The sequence below is a fragment of the Monodon monoceros genome, unplaced genomic scaffold (genome assembly GCF_005190385.1).
Source record: "Monodon monoceros isolate NGI ecotype Baffin Bay Population unplaced genomic scaffold, NGI_Narwhal_1 Super_Scaffold_4, whole genome shotgun sequence".
Taxonomy (NCBI): Eukaryota; Metazoa; Chordata; class Mammalia; order Artiodactyla; family Monodontidae; genus Monodon; species Monodon monoceros.
Window position 1 is genome coordinate 22,492,378 of NW_021703781.1, and position 19,182 is coordinate 22,511,559.

Here is a 19,182-nt window from a genome sequence, read left to right on the forward strand (position 1 = left end):
TGCGTAGGTTATATGCAAATACTATGCCATTTTATATGTGACTTGATCATCTGTGGATTTTGGTATCCACAGGGGATCCTGGAACCACAACCTACAGATACCAAGACACAACTACATTTGCATGTTCTTAGAGTATCTCCCTGCAGACTGCTTATTAGTTGCAAGGAAGATATAAAATACAGTTATTATACTTAGAAGCAATTTGGGCAATATCTTGACTAGATGTAACATAACGTACGAAAAACAGATGAATGCTGTATGTCCCCAGGTGTGATATCCTCAGAAGGACACAACATCACCTATGCAGTACTCTAACTGAGAAAACATAATATCAACTTAAACATGAGGACACATAAGACAAATGCGTAAAAGAATGCTCTGTTGTTTAAAAAACGTTGGAAGGGATGCATTCTTCAAATATGTCAATAACATAAAAGTCAGAACGGCTATGAAATATTCCACATAAAAGAGGCTAAAGGGGGCTTCCCTGGTGGCGCAGTGGTTGAGAGTCCGCCTGCCGACGCAGGGGACACGGGTTTGCGCCCCAGTCCGGGAAGATCCCACATGCCGCGGAGCGGCTGGGCCCGTGAGCCATGGCCGTTGGGCTTGCGTGTTCGGAGCCTGTGCTCCGCAACAGGAGAGGCCACAGCAGTGAGAGGCCCACGTACCGCAAAAACAAACAAACAAAAAAAGATTAACAAAGTTTAATACCCAGTTGCGATTTTTTTTAATTCTCAGCAAACTAGGAACAGAATGGTATTTCCTCAACCAGATAAAGGGCATCGGTAAAAAACCTACAGCTTACATTAAACTTAATGATAAAAGATTGAATACTTTCCCCCTACGATGATCAAGAACAAAGGAAAGAATGTCCCCTCTCACCACTTCTATTCAACACTATATTGGAGGTCCTAGCCATACTAAGTGAAGTAAGTCAGAAAGAGAAAGACAAATATCATATGGTATCACTTACATTTGAAATCTAAAATGTGATACAAATTAACTTATTTATAAAACAAACTCACAGACACAGAAAACAAATTTATGATTACCAAAGGGAAAAGGTGATTGGGGAGAAATAAATTAGGAGTTTGGGATTAGCATATACAAACTACTATATACAAGATAAATAAACAAAAAGGTCCTACTGTATAGCACAGGGAACTATATTCAATATCCTGTAATAAACCATAATGGAAAAGAATATGAAAAAGAATATGTATATGTAGGTATAAATGAATCACTTTGCTGTACACCAGAAACTAACAAAACATTGTAAATCAACAATACTTCAATTAAAAAAAATAAAAAAGACACCACCAAATGTTGGCAAGAATGTGGAACAACCTAAACTCTCATATATCATTTGTGGTAGGAAGAGGCACCACCACGCTGGGAATAGTTCTAAGTTTTATATAAAACTAAACATATATCTGCACTTGATCCAACAATTATACTCCTAAGTACTTGCCCAAGAGGAATAAAAGCATATACTTAACACAAAGATTTTTGTACAAATGATTAAAATAGCTTCATTTATAAGAGCCAAAGACTAGAAACCACCCAAATAGTTGAATGGATAAACAAATTTTGGTACATTCATGCAAAGGAATATACTTAGCAATAAAAAGAAATGAACTACTGTAACACACACCAACATGAATGATGCTCAAAAATGTTATGCTGAACAAAAAAAAAGCCACACAAAACACTATATACTGGAGCCTTCCCTGGTGGTCCAGTGGTTAAGACTCTGTGCTTCCAATGCAAGGTGCGTGGGTTTGATCCCTGGTTGGGGAACTAAGATCCTACATGCTGCACAGTGCAACCAAAGAATTAAAAAAAAAAAAGACTATATACTGCATAATTCCATTTATATGAAATTCTAACAAAGGGAAATCCAGTAGTAACAGACAGCAGATAAGTGGTTGCCTGGAATCACTAGTAGGAGATGAGATAGCAGGAAGCGGAAGTGGCTGCAAAGAGGTAGTGTAAGGGAACTTTTTGGGGTGATGGAAATGTTCTACATCTTGTTTTTGATGGTTGTTGCACTGTTGTACATGTCTGTCAAAATTCATCAAAGCATACTCTTAAAATGGGTGCATTATATTGTTTGTAAGTTGTAACTCAAAAAGGCAGATTTTTAAAATAAAATGGAAAAAACTTTCAAAAATTTTTAAGTTTACATTCCCTTAACCCATGTATTCCAGTTCTAAGAAATTATCCCAAAATGTACCTCAAAGAAACCATCAGCCAAGAACACAAAGATGCATTTACAAAAATGTTCTTTATAGCATTATTTAATAGAAATAATTTCTTTCAATGCTCCATCAATAGGGTATTAATTAAATAATTTAGGGTACATTCATAGACTAGGATACTTCATAGCAATTAGAAGCAGCAATTAGATTTACTTATATTGACCTGAAACATGTTGTTAAATCGAAAAAGTAGGGAGGTTCCTAGTGGCTTAGTGGTTAGGATTCCAGGCTCTCACTGCTGGGGCCCGGGTTCAGTCTCTGGTCAGGGAACTGAGATCCCACAAGCTGCATGGCGTGGCCAAAAAAAAAAAAAAATCAAAAAGGTAGTTACAAAACAGTGTGTGTAACTTAATTTTAATAAATGTATATAATACATACATATGTAAATTCAAAAACGTATGAGCCAACTTTATACCAAGAGATGTCATCTTTTTCTTATATGTAAGAGAATGTTGAGACCACTCCTATTTTAGAGATGAAGAAACTCTCATCAGAGATGTCAAATGAGTGTCAGAGAAATCAAAACAAGACTGAGGGCCACATAGTCTTTCAGGAAACAACTGCTATCTCAATGAACAGGCATACATTCTTCAAAGTTTCTACAAAGGAACTCTGCTAAGTTGGAAAAATAAAAGCAGAGTACCAGGGACTTCCCTGGTGGCGAAGTGGTTGAGAATCCGCCTGCCAATGCAGGGGACATGGGTTCGAGCCCTCGCCCGGGAAGATCCCACATGCCCTGGAGCAACTAAGCCCATGCACCACAGGTACTGAGCCTGCGCTCTACAGCCTTCTAACCACAACTACTGAGCCTGCGTGCTACAACTACTGAAGCCCACGTGCCTAGACCCCATGCTCCGCAACAAGAGAAGCACCGCAATGAGAAACCCATGCACCGCAACAAAGAGCAGCCCCGCTTGCCGCAACTAGAGAAAGCCCGCGTACAGCAACAAAGTCCCAATGCAGCCAAAAATAAATAAATTTATATTAAAAAAAAAAAAGCAGAGTACCAGTGGAAAACGCCTACATGGTTTTACAGTCATCTGTCGTTCTAACATCAGAATGAAATTCAGTAAAAACCTTCTTCCATATAGTAAGTAGATAGGGCTTCCCTGGTGGCCCAGTGGTTGAGAGTCCGCCTGCCGATGCGGGGGACGCGGGTTCATGCCCCAGTCCGGGAGGATCCCACGTGCCGTGGAGCGGCTAGGCCAGTGAGCCATGGTCGCTGAGTCTGCACGTCCAGAGCCTGTGTTCCGCAACGGGAGAGTCCACAACAGTGAGAGGCCCGCGACCCGCAAATAAATAAATAAATAAATAAATAAATAAATAAGTAGATAATGGTCTCTTATTAACTCTTTTATGCTGTGCTTACTTCCCTGCTGTTAGCAGGACTTGATTTAAAAGCAGGAAGGCATACCCTGAGAAAACCGTAATTCAAAAAGAGTCATGTACCAAAATGTTCATTGCAGCTCTGTTTACAATAGCCAGGACATGGAAGCAACCTAAGTGTCCATCACCGGATGAATGGATAAAGAAGATGTGGCACATATATACAATGGAATATTACTCAGCCATAAAAAGAAACGAAATTGAGATATTTGTAGTGAGGTGGATGGACCCAGAGTCTGTCATATAGAGTGAAGTTAAGTCAGAAAGAGAAAAACAAATACCGTATGCTAACACATACATATGGAACCTAAGGAAAAAAAAAAAAAGGTCATTAAGAACCTAGGGGTAAGACAGGAATAAAGACACAGACCTACTAGAGAATGGACTTGATGATATGGGGAGGGGGAACGGTAAGCTGTGACAAAGTGAGAGAGTGGCATGGACATATATACACTACCAAACGTAAAATAGATAGCTAGTGGGAAGCAGCCGCATAGCACAAGGAGATCAGCTCGGTGCTCTGTGACCACCTAGAGGGGTGGGATAGGGAGGGTGGGAGGGAGGGAGACGCAAGAGGGAAGAGATATGGAAACATATGTATATGTATAACTGATTCACTTTGTTATAAAGCAGAAACTAACACACCACTGTAAAGCAATTATACTCCAATAAAGATGTTAAAAAAATAAAAAAATAAATAATAAAATAAAATAAAAGCAGGAAGAAGACAATGTCAGTATGGAGTCTCCCTGAAAGCAGGAAGGAAGTACTTTGGACTGATTAAGGCCAGCATGACATTCATAGTGGCCAATCTCATTCCAGCTGAGTTAAAGTAATCATTCCAATATTTGCTCCCTGTCAGCCCTTGTCAGGATCCAAAAGAAAACCGAGAAACTGTTCACACATATACACACACACACAGAAAGAAAAAGGCTAATTTATTATAATCTGCTTGTCAAATATCAAGTATTTGTAATACTCCAAAAAATAAATAATCACTGAGCTTCAGTAAGTGGTATTTACAAGGCAAAACAACTCCAAAACTTACCAGCACCACCCCCACAAAATTTACCAGACCATACTGAAACTTCCGCTTTTTTTTTTAAACACCTTTATTAGAGTATAATTGCTTTACATTGTTGTTAGTTGCTACGGTATAACAAAGTGAATCAGCTATATGTATACATATATCCTCATGTGCCCTCCCTCTTGCGTCTCCCTCCCACCCTCCCTAACGCACCCCTCTAGGTGGTCACAAAGCACCGAGCTGATCTCCCTGTGCTATGAGGCTGCTTCCCACTAGCTATCTATTTTACATTTGGTAGTGTATATATGTCCATGCCACTCTCTCACTTCGTCCCAGCTTACCCTTCCCCCACCCCGTGTTCTCAAGTCCATTCTCTACATCTGTGTCTTTATAACTTCAGCGTTCTTGATCTTCTCCTACCCGACCCTCCACTCCCACTGAGAATGAAATCATCTTGCTATGAAATGTTAAGAGGAAAAAAGATACTGATGGTTTACTAATGACAATTAGTAATATTCTGATGGTTTACTAATCATATATATGTATGCATACACATATATATAGTATTTGTGTATTGAACTTATAAATGTACCTTTGTTCAAGCACATAAATGCCAAAGAAGTCATCTAAAAATAGATTATACAATTCCATACTGTCTACTCACATTTGCCCAGTCTGAATCTTCTCACCATCATAGCCTCCTTCTTAAATAATTAAGTTGACCAACTGTCACCCCCGTCCCATAAAAGTACTTGGATTCTAATACTTCTATATCTGCATACCTATATCTCACTATATTCTAAAACCTAAGACCCAGCTTGAGCAATGTGGACAGGACAAACAAGAGCAGGGAAAAAGAGAAGGAAGAAAGGATTTTGTAAAAATTTTCACCAAAAACATTTTCACTGACCTTGCCCACAGCTATCAAATATAGCACTCACCTACTCTGAATACTCCAAGTAATACTAACAATTTTAACCTAACCAGCCATAAAAATATCAGGAGTAGCAGTCACCATTTATTAAATGCTTATTCTGTATCAAGCACCATGCTGAGTACTATATGTTATCTCAGTTAATCCTTCCTACAACTCTCCAAAGCAGGCTGTAAAAATTTGGAGAGGTTCACTTGCTCAAGTCTACACAGATAGAGGAATCCAGAATCAGATGTATGTCCATCTGTCTCAAGAACCAAAATAAATAAATAAATAAATACTAACCACACTTCTATTTTATTCCACATGCTTTTATTCCTCTCTTTATTACAGGATTAAGAAAACAGAGCATGGGGCTGCCCTGTGGTTAAAAATCTGCCTGCCAATGCAGGGAACACAGGTTCGAGCCCTGGCCTGGGAATATCCCACATGCCGCAGAGCAACTAAGCCTGTGTCACACAACTACTGAGCCTGTGCTCTAGAGCCCATGAGCCACAACTACTGAGGCTGCATGCCACAGCTACTGAAGCCCGGGAGCCTAGAGCCCGTGCTCCACAACAAGAGAAGCCTGCGCACCGCAAGGAAGAGTAGCCCCCGCTTGCAGCAACTAGAGAAAGCCCGCGTGCAGCAACGAAGACCCAGTGCAGCCAAAAATAAAAATAAATAAAATAAGTAAATTTTAAATAAATACATAAAAAGAAAGCACAGCATGGACATCCATATGCAAAAAAATGAACCCCGACCTAAACTTTACAACTTACACAAAAATTAACTAGGTCACAGATCTAAATATAAAAAAGCAAAACCATGAAAATTCTAAGGGAAAACATTTGTGACTTAGGGTTAGGCAAAAAGTTCTTATATATGACATCAAAAGTTCAATCCATAAAAGAAAAATTAATAAATTGGACTTCATCGAAATTTAAAACTTTTGCTCTGTAAAAGTCACTGATAAAGAGAATGAAGAGATAAGCTACAGACTGGGGAAAATATCTGGAAATCACATATCCTTGAAAGGACTTGTATCCAGAATATATATAAAAGAACTCTCAAAACTCAACAGTAAGAAAACAGTTTTAAGTTGTGTAAAAGATAAGAATACCTCACCAAAGCAGATAAAAGAATAGCAAAAAGGCACATTAAAAAAGATGTTCAGGGCTTCCCTGGTGGCACAGTGGTTGAGAATCCGCCTGCTAACGCAGGGGACACGGGTTCGAGCCCTGGTCTGGGAGGATCCCACATGCCGCGGACCAACTGGGCCCGTGAGCCACAACTACTGAGGCTGCAAGTCTGGAGCCTGTGCTCCACAACAAGAGACCGCGACAGTGAGAGGCCCGTGCACCGCGATGAAGAGGGGCCCCCGCTCACTGCAACTGGAGAAAGCCCTTGTACAGAAACGAAGACCCAACACAGCCAAAAATAAATAAATACATTTAAAAAAAAAATGTTCAACATCATTAGCCATTAGAGAAACACAAATTAAAACCACAATAAGAGGGACTTCCCTGGTTGCAGAGTGGTTAAGAATCCGCCTGCTGGGCTTCCCTGGTGGCGCAGTGGTTGAAAGTCCGCCTGCCGATGCAGGGGACACGGGTTCGTGGCCCAGTCTGGGAGGATTCCACATGCCGCATAGCGGCTGGGCCCATGAGCCATGGCCGCTGGGCCTGCGCGTCCGGAGCCTGCGCTCCACAACGGGAGAGGCCACAACAGTGAGAGGCCCGCGTACCGCAAAAAAAAAAAAAAAAAAGCATCTGCCTGCCAATGCAAGGGACACGGGTTTGATCCTTGGTCCAAGAAGATCCCACATGCCACGGAGCAACTAAGCCCATGCACCACAACTACTGAGCCTGCGTTCTAGAGCCCACGAGCCTCAACTAGTGAAGCCCGCACACCTAGAGCCTGTGCTCTGCAACAAGAGAAGCCACCACAATGAGAAGCCTGCACACTGCAACGAAGAGTAGCCCCTGCTCGCCGCAACTAGAGAAAGCCCACACACAGCAACAAAGACCCAATGCAGCCAAAAAAAAAAAAAACACAATAACATATCACTACACACTTATTAGAATGGCTCAAATGAAAATGCCAACACCACCAAATGCTGGCAAGGGTGCAGAACAATTGGAATTCTCTTATGCTGTTGATGGGAATGCATAGTACAGGCACGCTGAGAAACAGTTTGGTAGTTTCTTATGAAGTTAAACATATACCTACCATATAACCCAGCAATCCCGCACCTGGATATTTACTTTAAAGAAATGAAAACTATGTTCACATAAAAACCTGTACACAGATGTTTATAGTAGTTCTATTCATAACTGCCAAAAACTGGAAACAAATTAATGAGAGGGGACAAACTAGTGAAACATACCACAACTCGGATGAACCTGAAAGCCAAAACCAATCTCAAAAGGTTACATACTGTATGATTCCACTTATATGACATTCTCAGGAAGACAACACTATAGTAACCAAGAGGAGATCAGTGATTGCCAAAGTATGGGGTGAGGAAGAGGTGACTGTAAGAGACAACATGAGGAAGTTTTTTGGGGGAGTAGAGCTCTTCTGTATCCTGATTGTGGTAGGTGGCTACAGAAACCTATACATGCGTTAAAATGCATAAAAATACACCCACAAAGTGCAGAATAGTGTGGATATTAGGATGATCCCTTTATGTCTTCAACATCCTTTAAAGGATATTTCTGTAACATAGAAACTTATGTGCTTATATGTCTATTTATTTTTTGCAGTTCAGAATTAAAAGAAACCGTTAGAAATGGTTCCCTTTTTCAGTGGGAGAAGAGACTTGTATCTTTCTACTGTTTGAATTATGAGTCACTTTTGTACTCTTCTTTATATTTTTTCTTTAACTTTTTGTTTTGTTCTGTTTGCTGCTTACCATGGAGCACTTCTCCAGTACTTCCTCCTGGAACTTCAGAAATCGCTCCTGAACCTCAGCTTCATTGAGGAAAAAGGCAAGGAAGTGAGTGAAGGGCTGCTTTCTTCTAAAAGTGAGCAAAAGAACATCAATCCGAGTTCGGGCTGAAATTACACCACTTCGATGCTGGCCAGTGATTACTGTAAGCAAAAAAAAAAAGGCAAATATTAAAATGCTCAAGGACGCTCAAATGGTTGTAAAATAGGTGACCTCTTGAAACTGTCAGCTCTGGAGAATAAAATTGTCATGAATGTGTACGTAATTCTTAACAGGGGACAGCACCAAGGGTAAGAAAGCTGTTAATGAATTCAGTCTAAGCAGAATGAGGTTTAAAAACAGAATAACCTCAAGGCCATCTGATGAAGTAGAGAATTGAGTTCAAAAGCTACAAGCAATCCCTCATACCTTGCTGGTATGAATGTAAAATGGTACAGTTGCTATGGAAAAGTTTGGCAGTTCTTTGAAAAGGTACACAGAAAAATACCATGTGACCCAGGAATTCACTCCTAGATAGAAACTCAAAGGAAGTAAAAACAGGTGTTCAAAGAAAAAACCTGTACAGGGACTTCCCTGGTGGCACAGCAGTTAAGAATCCATCTGCCAATGCAGGGGACACGGGTTCGAGCCCTGGTTCAGGAAGATCCCACATGCCACAGAGCAACTAAGCCTGTGCACCACAACTAATAAGCCTGTGCTCTAGAGCCCTTGAACCACAACTACTGAGCCTGCGTGCCACAACTACTGAAGCCCGTGTGCCTAGAGACCATGCTCTTCAACAAGAGAAGCCACTGCAATGAGAAGCCCACACACCTCAATGAAGAGTAGCCCCCACTCGCTGCAACTAGAGAAAGCCTGTGCACAGCAACGAAGACACAATGCAGCCAAAAATAAATAAATAAATAAATAAATAAATAAAATTTTAAAACCTGTACAAATGTTCATAGCAGCTCTGCTCACGAGAGCCAAAAGGTGGAAAAACACAAATATCCATTAACCAATAAGCGAATAAATAAAATGTGGTATTTCCATACACTGAAATACTACTCAGCCAAAAAAAAGGAGTGAAGTATTGATACATGCAAAAACATGGATCAATCCTGAAAACACTGTGCTAAGTTAAAGATGCCAGACACAAAGGCCACGTATTGTATGTTTCCACATATAGTAAATACCTAAACAGACAAATTCAGAGAGTCAGAAAGCAGATCAGTGGTAGCCAAGAGCTGGGGAGTAGTGAGGAATGGGGAGTGATTGCTTAATGGGTATGGGGTTTTCTTTTTGGGTGATAAAATGTTCTGGAACTAGACAGTGGTGAAGGTTGCACAACACTGTAAATATACTAAATGCCACTGAATTCAACACTTTAAAGTGGTCTAAATGGTAAATTTTACGTTGTGTATATTCTACCATTTAAAAAAAGAACAATATATCACACAGAAATTAAAATAACAATAAAAAGTTAAGAACAAAAAGAGTGGAGCTTTCTGTCACGTAAATTTTACCTCAATTTTTAAAAATACTGTGGCAGAATTTTTAGTGATTCACTATAGTAAAAGAGCAGAAGAGGGTCTACTACAGTATATACAATCCTACCCTAACTGTATGAAAATATAAGGTTAAAGTAAAAGTTTTATCTATATCTGTATTGTATGTATGAATATCAAATTTCCACGCCTTGGTATAATTTGGTCTTCTTTGGTCTGGGCTGTCTTTACACATATGTAAACGAAAATAGGGGAAAAAGCCACAAAGCCTTAACACCACTGTCTGCAAAGAAAAAAAATCATTTAGGGATTACACAACCTCTGTTTAAGCAGAGATTAAACTTCTAGGTTCCAGAACTGGCAGTGCTTGGTCCAAAACAGAAACTAAGGAAAGGTGCAGAAGATAGGAGCAATGAACAAAACTGGCATTTTAACAGACTATTTATTAAAGAGGAAAGGACAGACTTCTGAACATAAAATATTGAAGTATTAACTCTAATAATAGCAAAATGTGCTATGTACTTTCAAGACCACAAAGCTTGTTCCTTCCAAGCAACTGCAGAAGTTGGGACAAACAAATGGAATTATTTCTTTAATACTTCCCATTAAAGCACTTGAAACTTTCTAAAGAACAACCTATCTATTTCTTAATAAGAATGAAATTATCATGCCCATTTCGTTGTAGAGAAACAAGATGGAAATTTCTAAGAAAAGAAGTAAACTATGAATGAATTAATTAACAGAAAGCCTAAAAACTGTTTGCCTAAGTAAAAAATTGACATAAGTAATAACCAAAAAATGTAAGAAGCTGAGATATGATATTTCCTAATGACATCATTGATATTTTCAAATAGGATCCTTTGAGAATCCAAAAGACTCAGATGCCCAGTGAAGGGAAGTATCCTAGCAGGCATTCAAATAATGTGCTATAGAGATACTGACAAAGGAGGATTCAATGGTAAACTGGGACAAAATTAAGGGAAAGTAGAAATTATAATTATTTCTGCAAGAGACAAAATATGGTGAGAAAATAAAAGGAAAAGGGATGGAGGAGATGGAAGCTTAAAATTCATGTTTATGTTTTATTTCTGTAAAAATTTAGTACAATATGCTAAATCTATTATTTTCCATTAAGAAGGTGGTTCAGTAGAGAATAAGACTAATAAGACATTTTCATTTTTTAACATAGAAAACTGAAAAGGGCACTTCAAAGGTGCTCAGACTGATTTCCAGAAAAAGATTCAAAGTTGAGCAAACAATTACTAAAAAGCAAATATGATGAGGTTAGAAATATTCTAAAATATTAGAATATTATATCTGAGAGGACCAGAATTTACATGGCATGGGTCTAAAGACTACAATAAGGGATACAGAGAAAGAAAACAATTAAAGGCATTGATGTGAAACTTTAAAAAAACCAATTGCCTAACTACAATGACAACAACACTTTAAAAGCATCTTCTTACATCCCATTGCCTGAGACTTCAAAACAGACTAGACCAGATCCTTATCTAGAGGACAAATTAAAACCTACTAGATCATTTTCTTCTCTAGTTTCTCTAATTTAGGAGAGGCGAAAGAAAATAACTAATTACAGCATATACCACACCAATGCACCGGCAGTCGTGATTTCACATCACAACCCAATTTACTGTAAGCAATAAATTTGATTTTTCTATATACTTTACTTCCCTACAAGACCAATAACCAGTTTATCCTCTTCTTTTTCAGTTAAATTAGTTCCACTAAATTCTTACTTTTAATGATTAGACACACTTATTACTCACACTTAAATATTTGTGCTTTCTAAGTCAAAATGGAATCTTAACAACCTGTCTAACCTTTTCTGAATAAGTTTTGGAATGACTCCAGTATCTTAAAATGGCTAAGGTCTCTACATTTATAGCATGTTATAATTTTTACCAAAATAAAAATTATTATCCATCCGTTGCTATATGCATAGAAAAAATGCAGAACAGATTCAACTATTAACAGCAATTATGGCTGAGGTTCATAACACAAGAGACTTCCCTTTATACTTTATATATAATTTATACAAGTTTTTGTTTTTGAAAGCATGTATTAATTTTTAAATCAGGAAATAAAAAGAAATAAGCTTTAATGCAATTAATAAAATTACTTCAATATTTGTAACTTGAACTTTAACACTTAAGGTAAGACCCAAGTTTTTTTAACTGTAATTCTAAATATTTATTTCAGTGAGAGTCCTTCAAAAATGTCATTAGGGACTTCCCTGGTGGCACAGTGGTTAAGAATCCACTGTGTGCCACAACTACCGAGCCTGTGCTCTAGAGCCCATGAACCACAACTACTGAGCCCACATGCCACAACTACTGAAGCCCACGTGCCTAGAGCCCGTGCTCCACAACAAGAGAAGCCACTGCAATGAGAAGCCCGCGCACTGCAACGAAGAGTAGCCCCTGCTGCTCACCGCAACTAGAGAAAATCCCGCATGCAGCAACGAAGACCCAACACAGCCAAAAATTAATTAATTAATTAATTAATTAATTTTTAAAAAAATGTCTTTAAAGTCCTAAAGCTAAAGTTTGCTGAAGTTACCAAGGGGCTGGGGAAAATTCTAGCACTTCATTGTCCAAAACAGGAGCCCACACGCAGCTAGTTAAATTAAAAGTTAAATGAATTAGAATGAAGCAGTATTTAAAATTCAGTTCCTCAGTCACACTAGCCACATTTCAAGTAATCACAAGTCCCGTGTGGCTAGTGGCTCCTGCACTGGACAGTGCAGATACACAACATGTTCACAATCACAGAAAGTTCTCCTGGACAGCACTGCTCTAAAGTCAACTGCTACTTATCCGCCACAGTGATTATTCTTACACAGCACAAAATGAAAAGAGTACTTATTTTTTTCTCCTAAAACTTAATACAACCTATGAGTGATTATGGAAAATGGATTATTGGAGGCTGCTGCACTTATTCGACATTGAAGAAGCCCTACTGCTTTAGGATGAGTTTTTAAAAATTCTGTCCCTCCAGTGCCTCTCACTCAAAGCCACTTTACAACACAAGCCTATGCCCTTGGTTCACATTGTTGCTTTAGTACAGACACTTTCTGACGTAATTTCTATTGCTAAACTACTCTTCCTCACCTGACCAGTTATTTGAATCAGGTTGTTGTTTTAATTATTATTCTTACTATTTCCTTCCTAGTCTACAAAGCAAGATAAAAACAAGAGAACAACATGGAAAGGTCTGAACTTTATTTCAAATTTGCTGATCCCACTGGTTTTCTCTAATTCTAACTTGAAATAATTCACAACTTCATTTCAAGCTACTGAAGCATGAAAGAGATTTCCTCGTCCACAACAAAATCTGGAAGGTTTATTCCATCAGTGTGTGGTGAAGTATAAAATTAAGGCCCAGGTACTTAATCAAGATAAGGTTGTATGACTACATCTTTCTTCATTTGGGAGACTGACACTGATATAAAAAGGCCAATAGCTACAGAACCACGTAAAGAATATAGTCACCAAACACCTCAGTTGGGTCACATTATTCCATACACACACACAAGTGATTCCAAATATAACATATATATTGGGTCTCACCAATTTCTCCTTCTTGTCCAGGCTTAGGAATGCTTATGGAAGTTTTGGTCTCCACTTCTAGTTTCTTCCTAGTGTCGCCCCTCTTTCCAACTATATGCCTATAATATAAAGAAAATTAATTAACGTAAATCAAAATGTTTAAGAATAAAGAACTCCATCATGTTTAAATCATATGTGGCCAGAGACACTCCTTCACGGAAAAGTGCTTCAGTAAAAACTCAGTATCTGTAGGGGAAATTACAAATCATACAGCTTTATAGAACATACTGCATTACACTCATTGGCAAAATGATATCCTACAGCCAATTCAACCACATAGAAAGAATAACTATGCTCAATGCCTGCTTGCTTCTCAAAACTATATTCAGAGACTTCCCTGGTGGTGCAGTGGTTAAGAATCCGCCTGCCAATGCAGGGGACACGGGTTCGAGCCCTGGTCCAGGAAGATCCCACATGCCGCGGAGCAACCAAGCCTGTGCGCCACAACTACTGAGCCGGGGCTCTAGAGCCCGCGAGCCACAACTACTGAAGCCCACGTGCCACAACTACTGAAGCCCACGTGCCTAGAGCCCATGCTCCACAACAAGAGAAGCCACCACAACGAAAAGTAGCCCCCACTCGCCACAAGTAGAGAAAGCCCGCGGGCATCAACAAAGACCTAACACAGCCAAAAATAAATAAATAAATAAAAAACTATATTCAAAATCTGGGTCTGCAGTTCAGTGAAAGGAAAGCTGGCACAGTCTCACAGGGCACTTGACTGGGTCTACAGTTTGAAGGGGGAAAACCTCGTTCTCTTAGAGAGCAAATTAACTACATTATGAGTTCATCCTAAGGGAATTATCCTTGATTAATTAAATAAAGGTAAAGAGCTTAGCAAAGAGCAGGGTTCACCAGTCAGGACAGATTCAAGCACAGAGAGTAAAGAGGTAATCCTCAGGTTGAATTCAAACACATAGTAGGCATGTTTTGTTTGGGAGAGTTCACCTAAAAATTGGGAAATTTTACCTAAAAATATAGATTTCTAAGTTCTTTTGAAAAATTGGGAGATCTGACTACTCATGGCAAAAACAGGCTGGAACATGAGCGCGTTCCTAAAAATGGACTATGAGCTCATCACAAACCCTGTCCCTCCCTACTGTCTTTCCCTGACCGCACGTCCATCATCTGCTGGCTCATGTGCATTACTTGCCTGGGCCTCTAGCATAAATGATTCTGACAATCCAAGGTTATCTTCTGAAACCCACAGTAATTAGATGTGTTAAAGCAAATGAGACTACCGGATCCCAGGAGAAAAGTTTCAGAGTCTATAAAGCACTAAGAGACCATCACAGGACCATAAAGTTAAGAGATAAAACTTCCTCATCAACAGTATTTCAGCTTCTATGATTTCAATTACAGTATCCAACAGCATGGGTGACTATGTCTAAAACTCTGCATTTGTTTTTTACATGGGGATAACCAAGCCTGGTTATTTCCATTAAGATCTACTGTAGTAAGCCAGATTTTTATAAAACAAGATGTTTAGAAGAGGACGAGAACTCCACAGTTTCAATGTGGTTTTTCTCTGTGTTGGGCTAGGGACTGTGCAGCACCAACTCCATCAGGCCCTTGCCTTTCCAGGCCTTATCAACAAGGGGAGCTTTCAACCAGGCTCCTGTTTGTTAGCACATGGCTAGTGGACAAACTTACCCTAAGTAGTTGGCTCAAAGTGTTATTAATAGTCCAGGCACCTTAGGGAAGTGGTTGAGGTTAAAGACGCTTTAGAATCAAACCTTGGGCAAGTCATTTAACCACTCTAAACCTATTTCCTCACTTATAAAAATGGAGTGAATAATACCTAAGTAACATAAGGTTGTTTTAAGGATTAAATGTGATCATATATAAAAGGGCTTCCTAGTGACTGACACATAGCTCAGTACAGCCCATGCCATCCTCATTAAGCTCATGACAGCATCCTTACAGTTAAGAGTACCAGACCCAAAAGAGGTTTACATGGAAAGTCTAAAACACTCATTACAATAAAATATATGCAGTGAAAGGGTGACTCCTTTATTGAATATGTAAGCGGAAATTCCTGCCAGATCAAGTGGTTCTCAATCTTGGCTACACACTGGAATCACCTGGGGGGCTACAAAAACTAATGATGCCTGGGTTCAGCTCCCAGAGATTTGGACTCAACTGGTCTGGGGTGCACCTAGGTATCAGGAATTTTTAAAGCTCCCCAGGAGCTTTAAATGTGCACCTGAAGTTGAGAACCACAGTATTAGATCCAGTCCGTGGACACGTGTATCACCATTAGGCTTTGATTATAAATTACTTTGGTTAAGTAATCTCTTCCTTGATCCAAATAACCTTACATAAATGATTCATAAGAAAGAAATCTTCCTTGTATGACAATTGTTTCTCAATAAGACAGGAAGGGAGGGAGGGAGGGAGGAGTCTTCCTAGTAAATACTGTCTATTAATTAGGATTTAGCAGAACCAATACCTAATCTAAATTGCAAGTCATCTGGAACAAAATGAGTACTCAGAATATATAGAATTCAAAAGGTCATCAAGTTAGAATCAGATATTTAAGGAATCTTTACACACCTTAGCAGTAGCAAATATATACATTAAGGAAGACATGTTGCATTGATTTTATCAGGAACCTGAGCCACAACTTTCTAAAATCATGTTTCTTAGAAGAAAATGTCACCGGAACCTGAGAGAAAAGTGAGCTGTCAGGATTAACATCTGGTTTCGCATTCAGCCACATTCCATAAGAATTTCATCCTTAATAGGTGTTTCAGAAGATTCTCAAGGTTGACAAAAATGAAACTACTTGCCTCTTGGAGCTTAAAGGTATATGATTCCATATTTGTAGATCTCCTCTCATAGAGGATCAAGGACAGACTTTATTCATCTGGTACAACACAGAAAAAAAATCTATGACTTCCCAGACCAGCCTATCTCCAGAGGCACAAGCCCAAAAGAAGCCAGTCAGCCACATAAGCTAACCGTATTAGTGGTTAATAAGAGACAGAATGCGGTCCATCACGCAAGCAAGCAAGCACAGACTGAAGGGATGGCAAAGCTTCCAAGCAATTTACATATAACGATAACTCTGGAAAAAGCACATCAGTATTTGACAAGCATTGGAGAATAACAGGACACATTCCTACCTTCAAGAAGCTTCCCATCTAGTGGGAAAAATATCAAATAGCACACAAATAAATATAAACATAAGACTGAGAAATGCTACAGAGGAAAAGTAGAGGGTGTTATGAAAACGTATAGTAGGGTAATCAATGTGGCGGTGGGGATGTCGGTGTCAAAGCAAGCTTCCCTAAGGAAGGAGAATAAAACTAGCTAAGGAACAGGAGAGATTAAAAGGCAAAGGGAACAGCATATGCCAAGGCTCAAAGGCAGGAAGGAACACGGCACATGTGAAAAACTGAAGAAAACCAGTTAAGCTTAAGTGCGAAGCCAGGGAAACAGTGGTGTGAACTGAGACTGAAAAATCAAGGCTGGCTAACTCATGTTCAAGATTTTGGCCACTGCTCTAATGGAAAAGAATTCCATCTTCAGAGGAAGGATGTTAATGGGTTTCAAGCAAAGGTAGTAAAATAATCAGGTTTGCCTTTTAAAAAGATCATTCCGCCCTCAATGCGAAGAACTGATTGGAAGAGAGAGCAAGAATCAATGTGGAGAGACCAGTAAGTAGGCTACTTGAAGTAATTCACAGACAAGGCAGCAGGGTGGCTGTAAAGAAAGAGATAAGTAGATTCAAAAGATATTTAAGAAGCAAAATCAACAGGACTTGGTGACACATGTGAAATGATGAAACTGATCTACAATCAGTCCTTAGAAATTCTAGGACATTAAACACTAAACCATTTTATCACTAGTAATCAAGCATTGCAATAAGTGTGGAAAAGAGAAGAATCCACTTCCTGCTATGTTTCCTAGAAATGCCTTCCCTTGAAGCTGCCGGGGGCCTCACTCACTTGTAGAGCAGGCTGGGGGCCTTCAGAGTACACCGGAAACCTTGTGGGGTCTGCACCACCTCATAGCCTTCACAGGACTCTTCTGCACACTCCACGAGACCTGTAGAGAAATGGTAACATCTCGCTCAGAGCTGCTGCTCTATGGACAACAGTCTGCTTTCTCACCAGCTGTCCAACCACTCTCAAGGTTTAAAAAAAGCAATACACACACAAAAAAAACAGTCATACACTTTACACTACAGAACACTGCTCTGATATTCCTTCTGACCTGCTCTTAGAAGAAAAATAAAGAATAAAAAACACATGACTATTTTAAATCTTCCAATCTTGGAACCGTGGAAAAGGAGTATTTACATATCACTATTTAACTGTTTTCTCCCAGAAAGCTAAGACAGTAAAATTTTTTGTACTGTTTTTTCTTTTGGAGATGTGTTTCATGTAACATAAAACTCATCCTCTTAAAATGTACAACTCAGTGGTTTTTAGTATTAAAACACAAAATCACTTCAGTGAATGAGGTAGGAGTGATACTGGAGAACTTGCTCCATACAGCCAAGACAAAGAGAAAGGAGGACGGTGAAATAAAGGAGCTCAAGGCCCCAAGGCAAAAGGGAAACAGCAGGGAGGACCAAGGGGAAGACTATTCCCCAAGGCTTAGGGCCTAATGGAAAAGCTTACAAACCGAAAGGAAAAGGAAGCAGAGAACCTGAAAGGCCCTATTTGTGCATTAAACCCAAGTCCAAGTTAATCAGCCTGAAAATATTGCCCATCTCAACGGTTTAGTTTACTTCTTAAAAATTATCCCTATTTTAAGTAGTAATAATGTTGGTTGTGTATTTGAAACTGCCTGTATATGACTGCAAAGAAGAAAAGAAAAATTACAACACAACAATAATAATAACAACAGCTAACACTGGGCACATGTTCATTTATTTCAATAATTTATAGAAATTACTTCATAGCTTTACAGATAAAAGAACTTCATTTTGCCACAGATTATTAATGGTTAATATTAACAGTTAACTAAAATTACCCCATATTACATTTAAGCCTCTGCACAAAGATGAGACACAACCTGATGTATGAACTGAGAACACCTCATCAAACTCACTCATCTGTCCCCTCAGACGTCAACACAAAGGGAGCTATAAGAGGCCAAACATCTCAAATTTCAGTGCTCACACAGAAATACACTGAAACAAAGAATTGCTTCTACAATACGGAGAACATTTTACTTCTAATCTGACCAAAGATCAACCAGGATTACCTTGATAACAGTCATCATCTTCATCTTCATGTTGATAAGTCTGCTCTTGGATGGGATTCTTCCTGTAAACCCGTCCACCAATTCTTATAAGCTGTGGACGCAGAACTTCCATGATACTTTCTCCAAACAACAGTCCTGTGGAACACTGAAAGATAAACCATCACCTTACCTTTTGTTTTAATCATAAAACCCTACCTCTATTATGTGGATCTTTATGTAAGCCTAAAAGGACATAATTGGGCATCAGTTCACAGTACATCCTAAGCAAATGCAGCATTGTTTCCACTAGAGTTCCCCTATCTAGAA

At 39.1% G+C, this 19,182-nt stretch overlaps 1 protein-coding gene across 8 annotated transcripts in view; it reads right to left on the reverse strand.

Annotated features, from left to right (window-relative positions):
* ASCC1 (activating signal cointegrator 1 complex subunit 1) overlaps positions 1–19,182 on the reverse strand; it is a 102,086-nt gene that overhangs the window by 80,933 nt on the left and 1,971 nt on the right. For all 8 annotated transcript variants that reach the window (XR_003790544.1, XM_029201068.1, XM_029201067.1 and 5 more), the window contains exons 2-5: positions 18,877–19,021; positions 17,610–17,709; positions 13,618–13,715; positions 8,505–8,683 (exon numbers count right to left, since the gene is read on the reverse strand). Coding sequence is in view for 7 of the 8 variants with exons in the window: in XM_029201068.1 (XP_029056901.1) it covers positions 8,505–8,683; positions 13,618–13,715; positions 17,610–17,709; positions 18,877–19,021 (522 nt within the window). In the remaining variant the exon portion in view is untranslated. The remainder of the gene's footprint in view (positions 1–8,504; positions 8,684–13,617; positions 13,716–17,609; positions 17,710–18,876; positions 19,022–19,182) is intronic.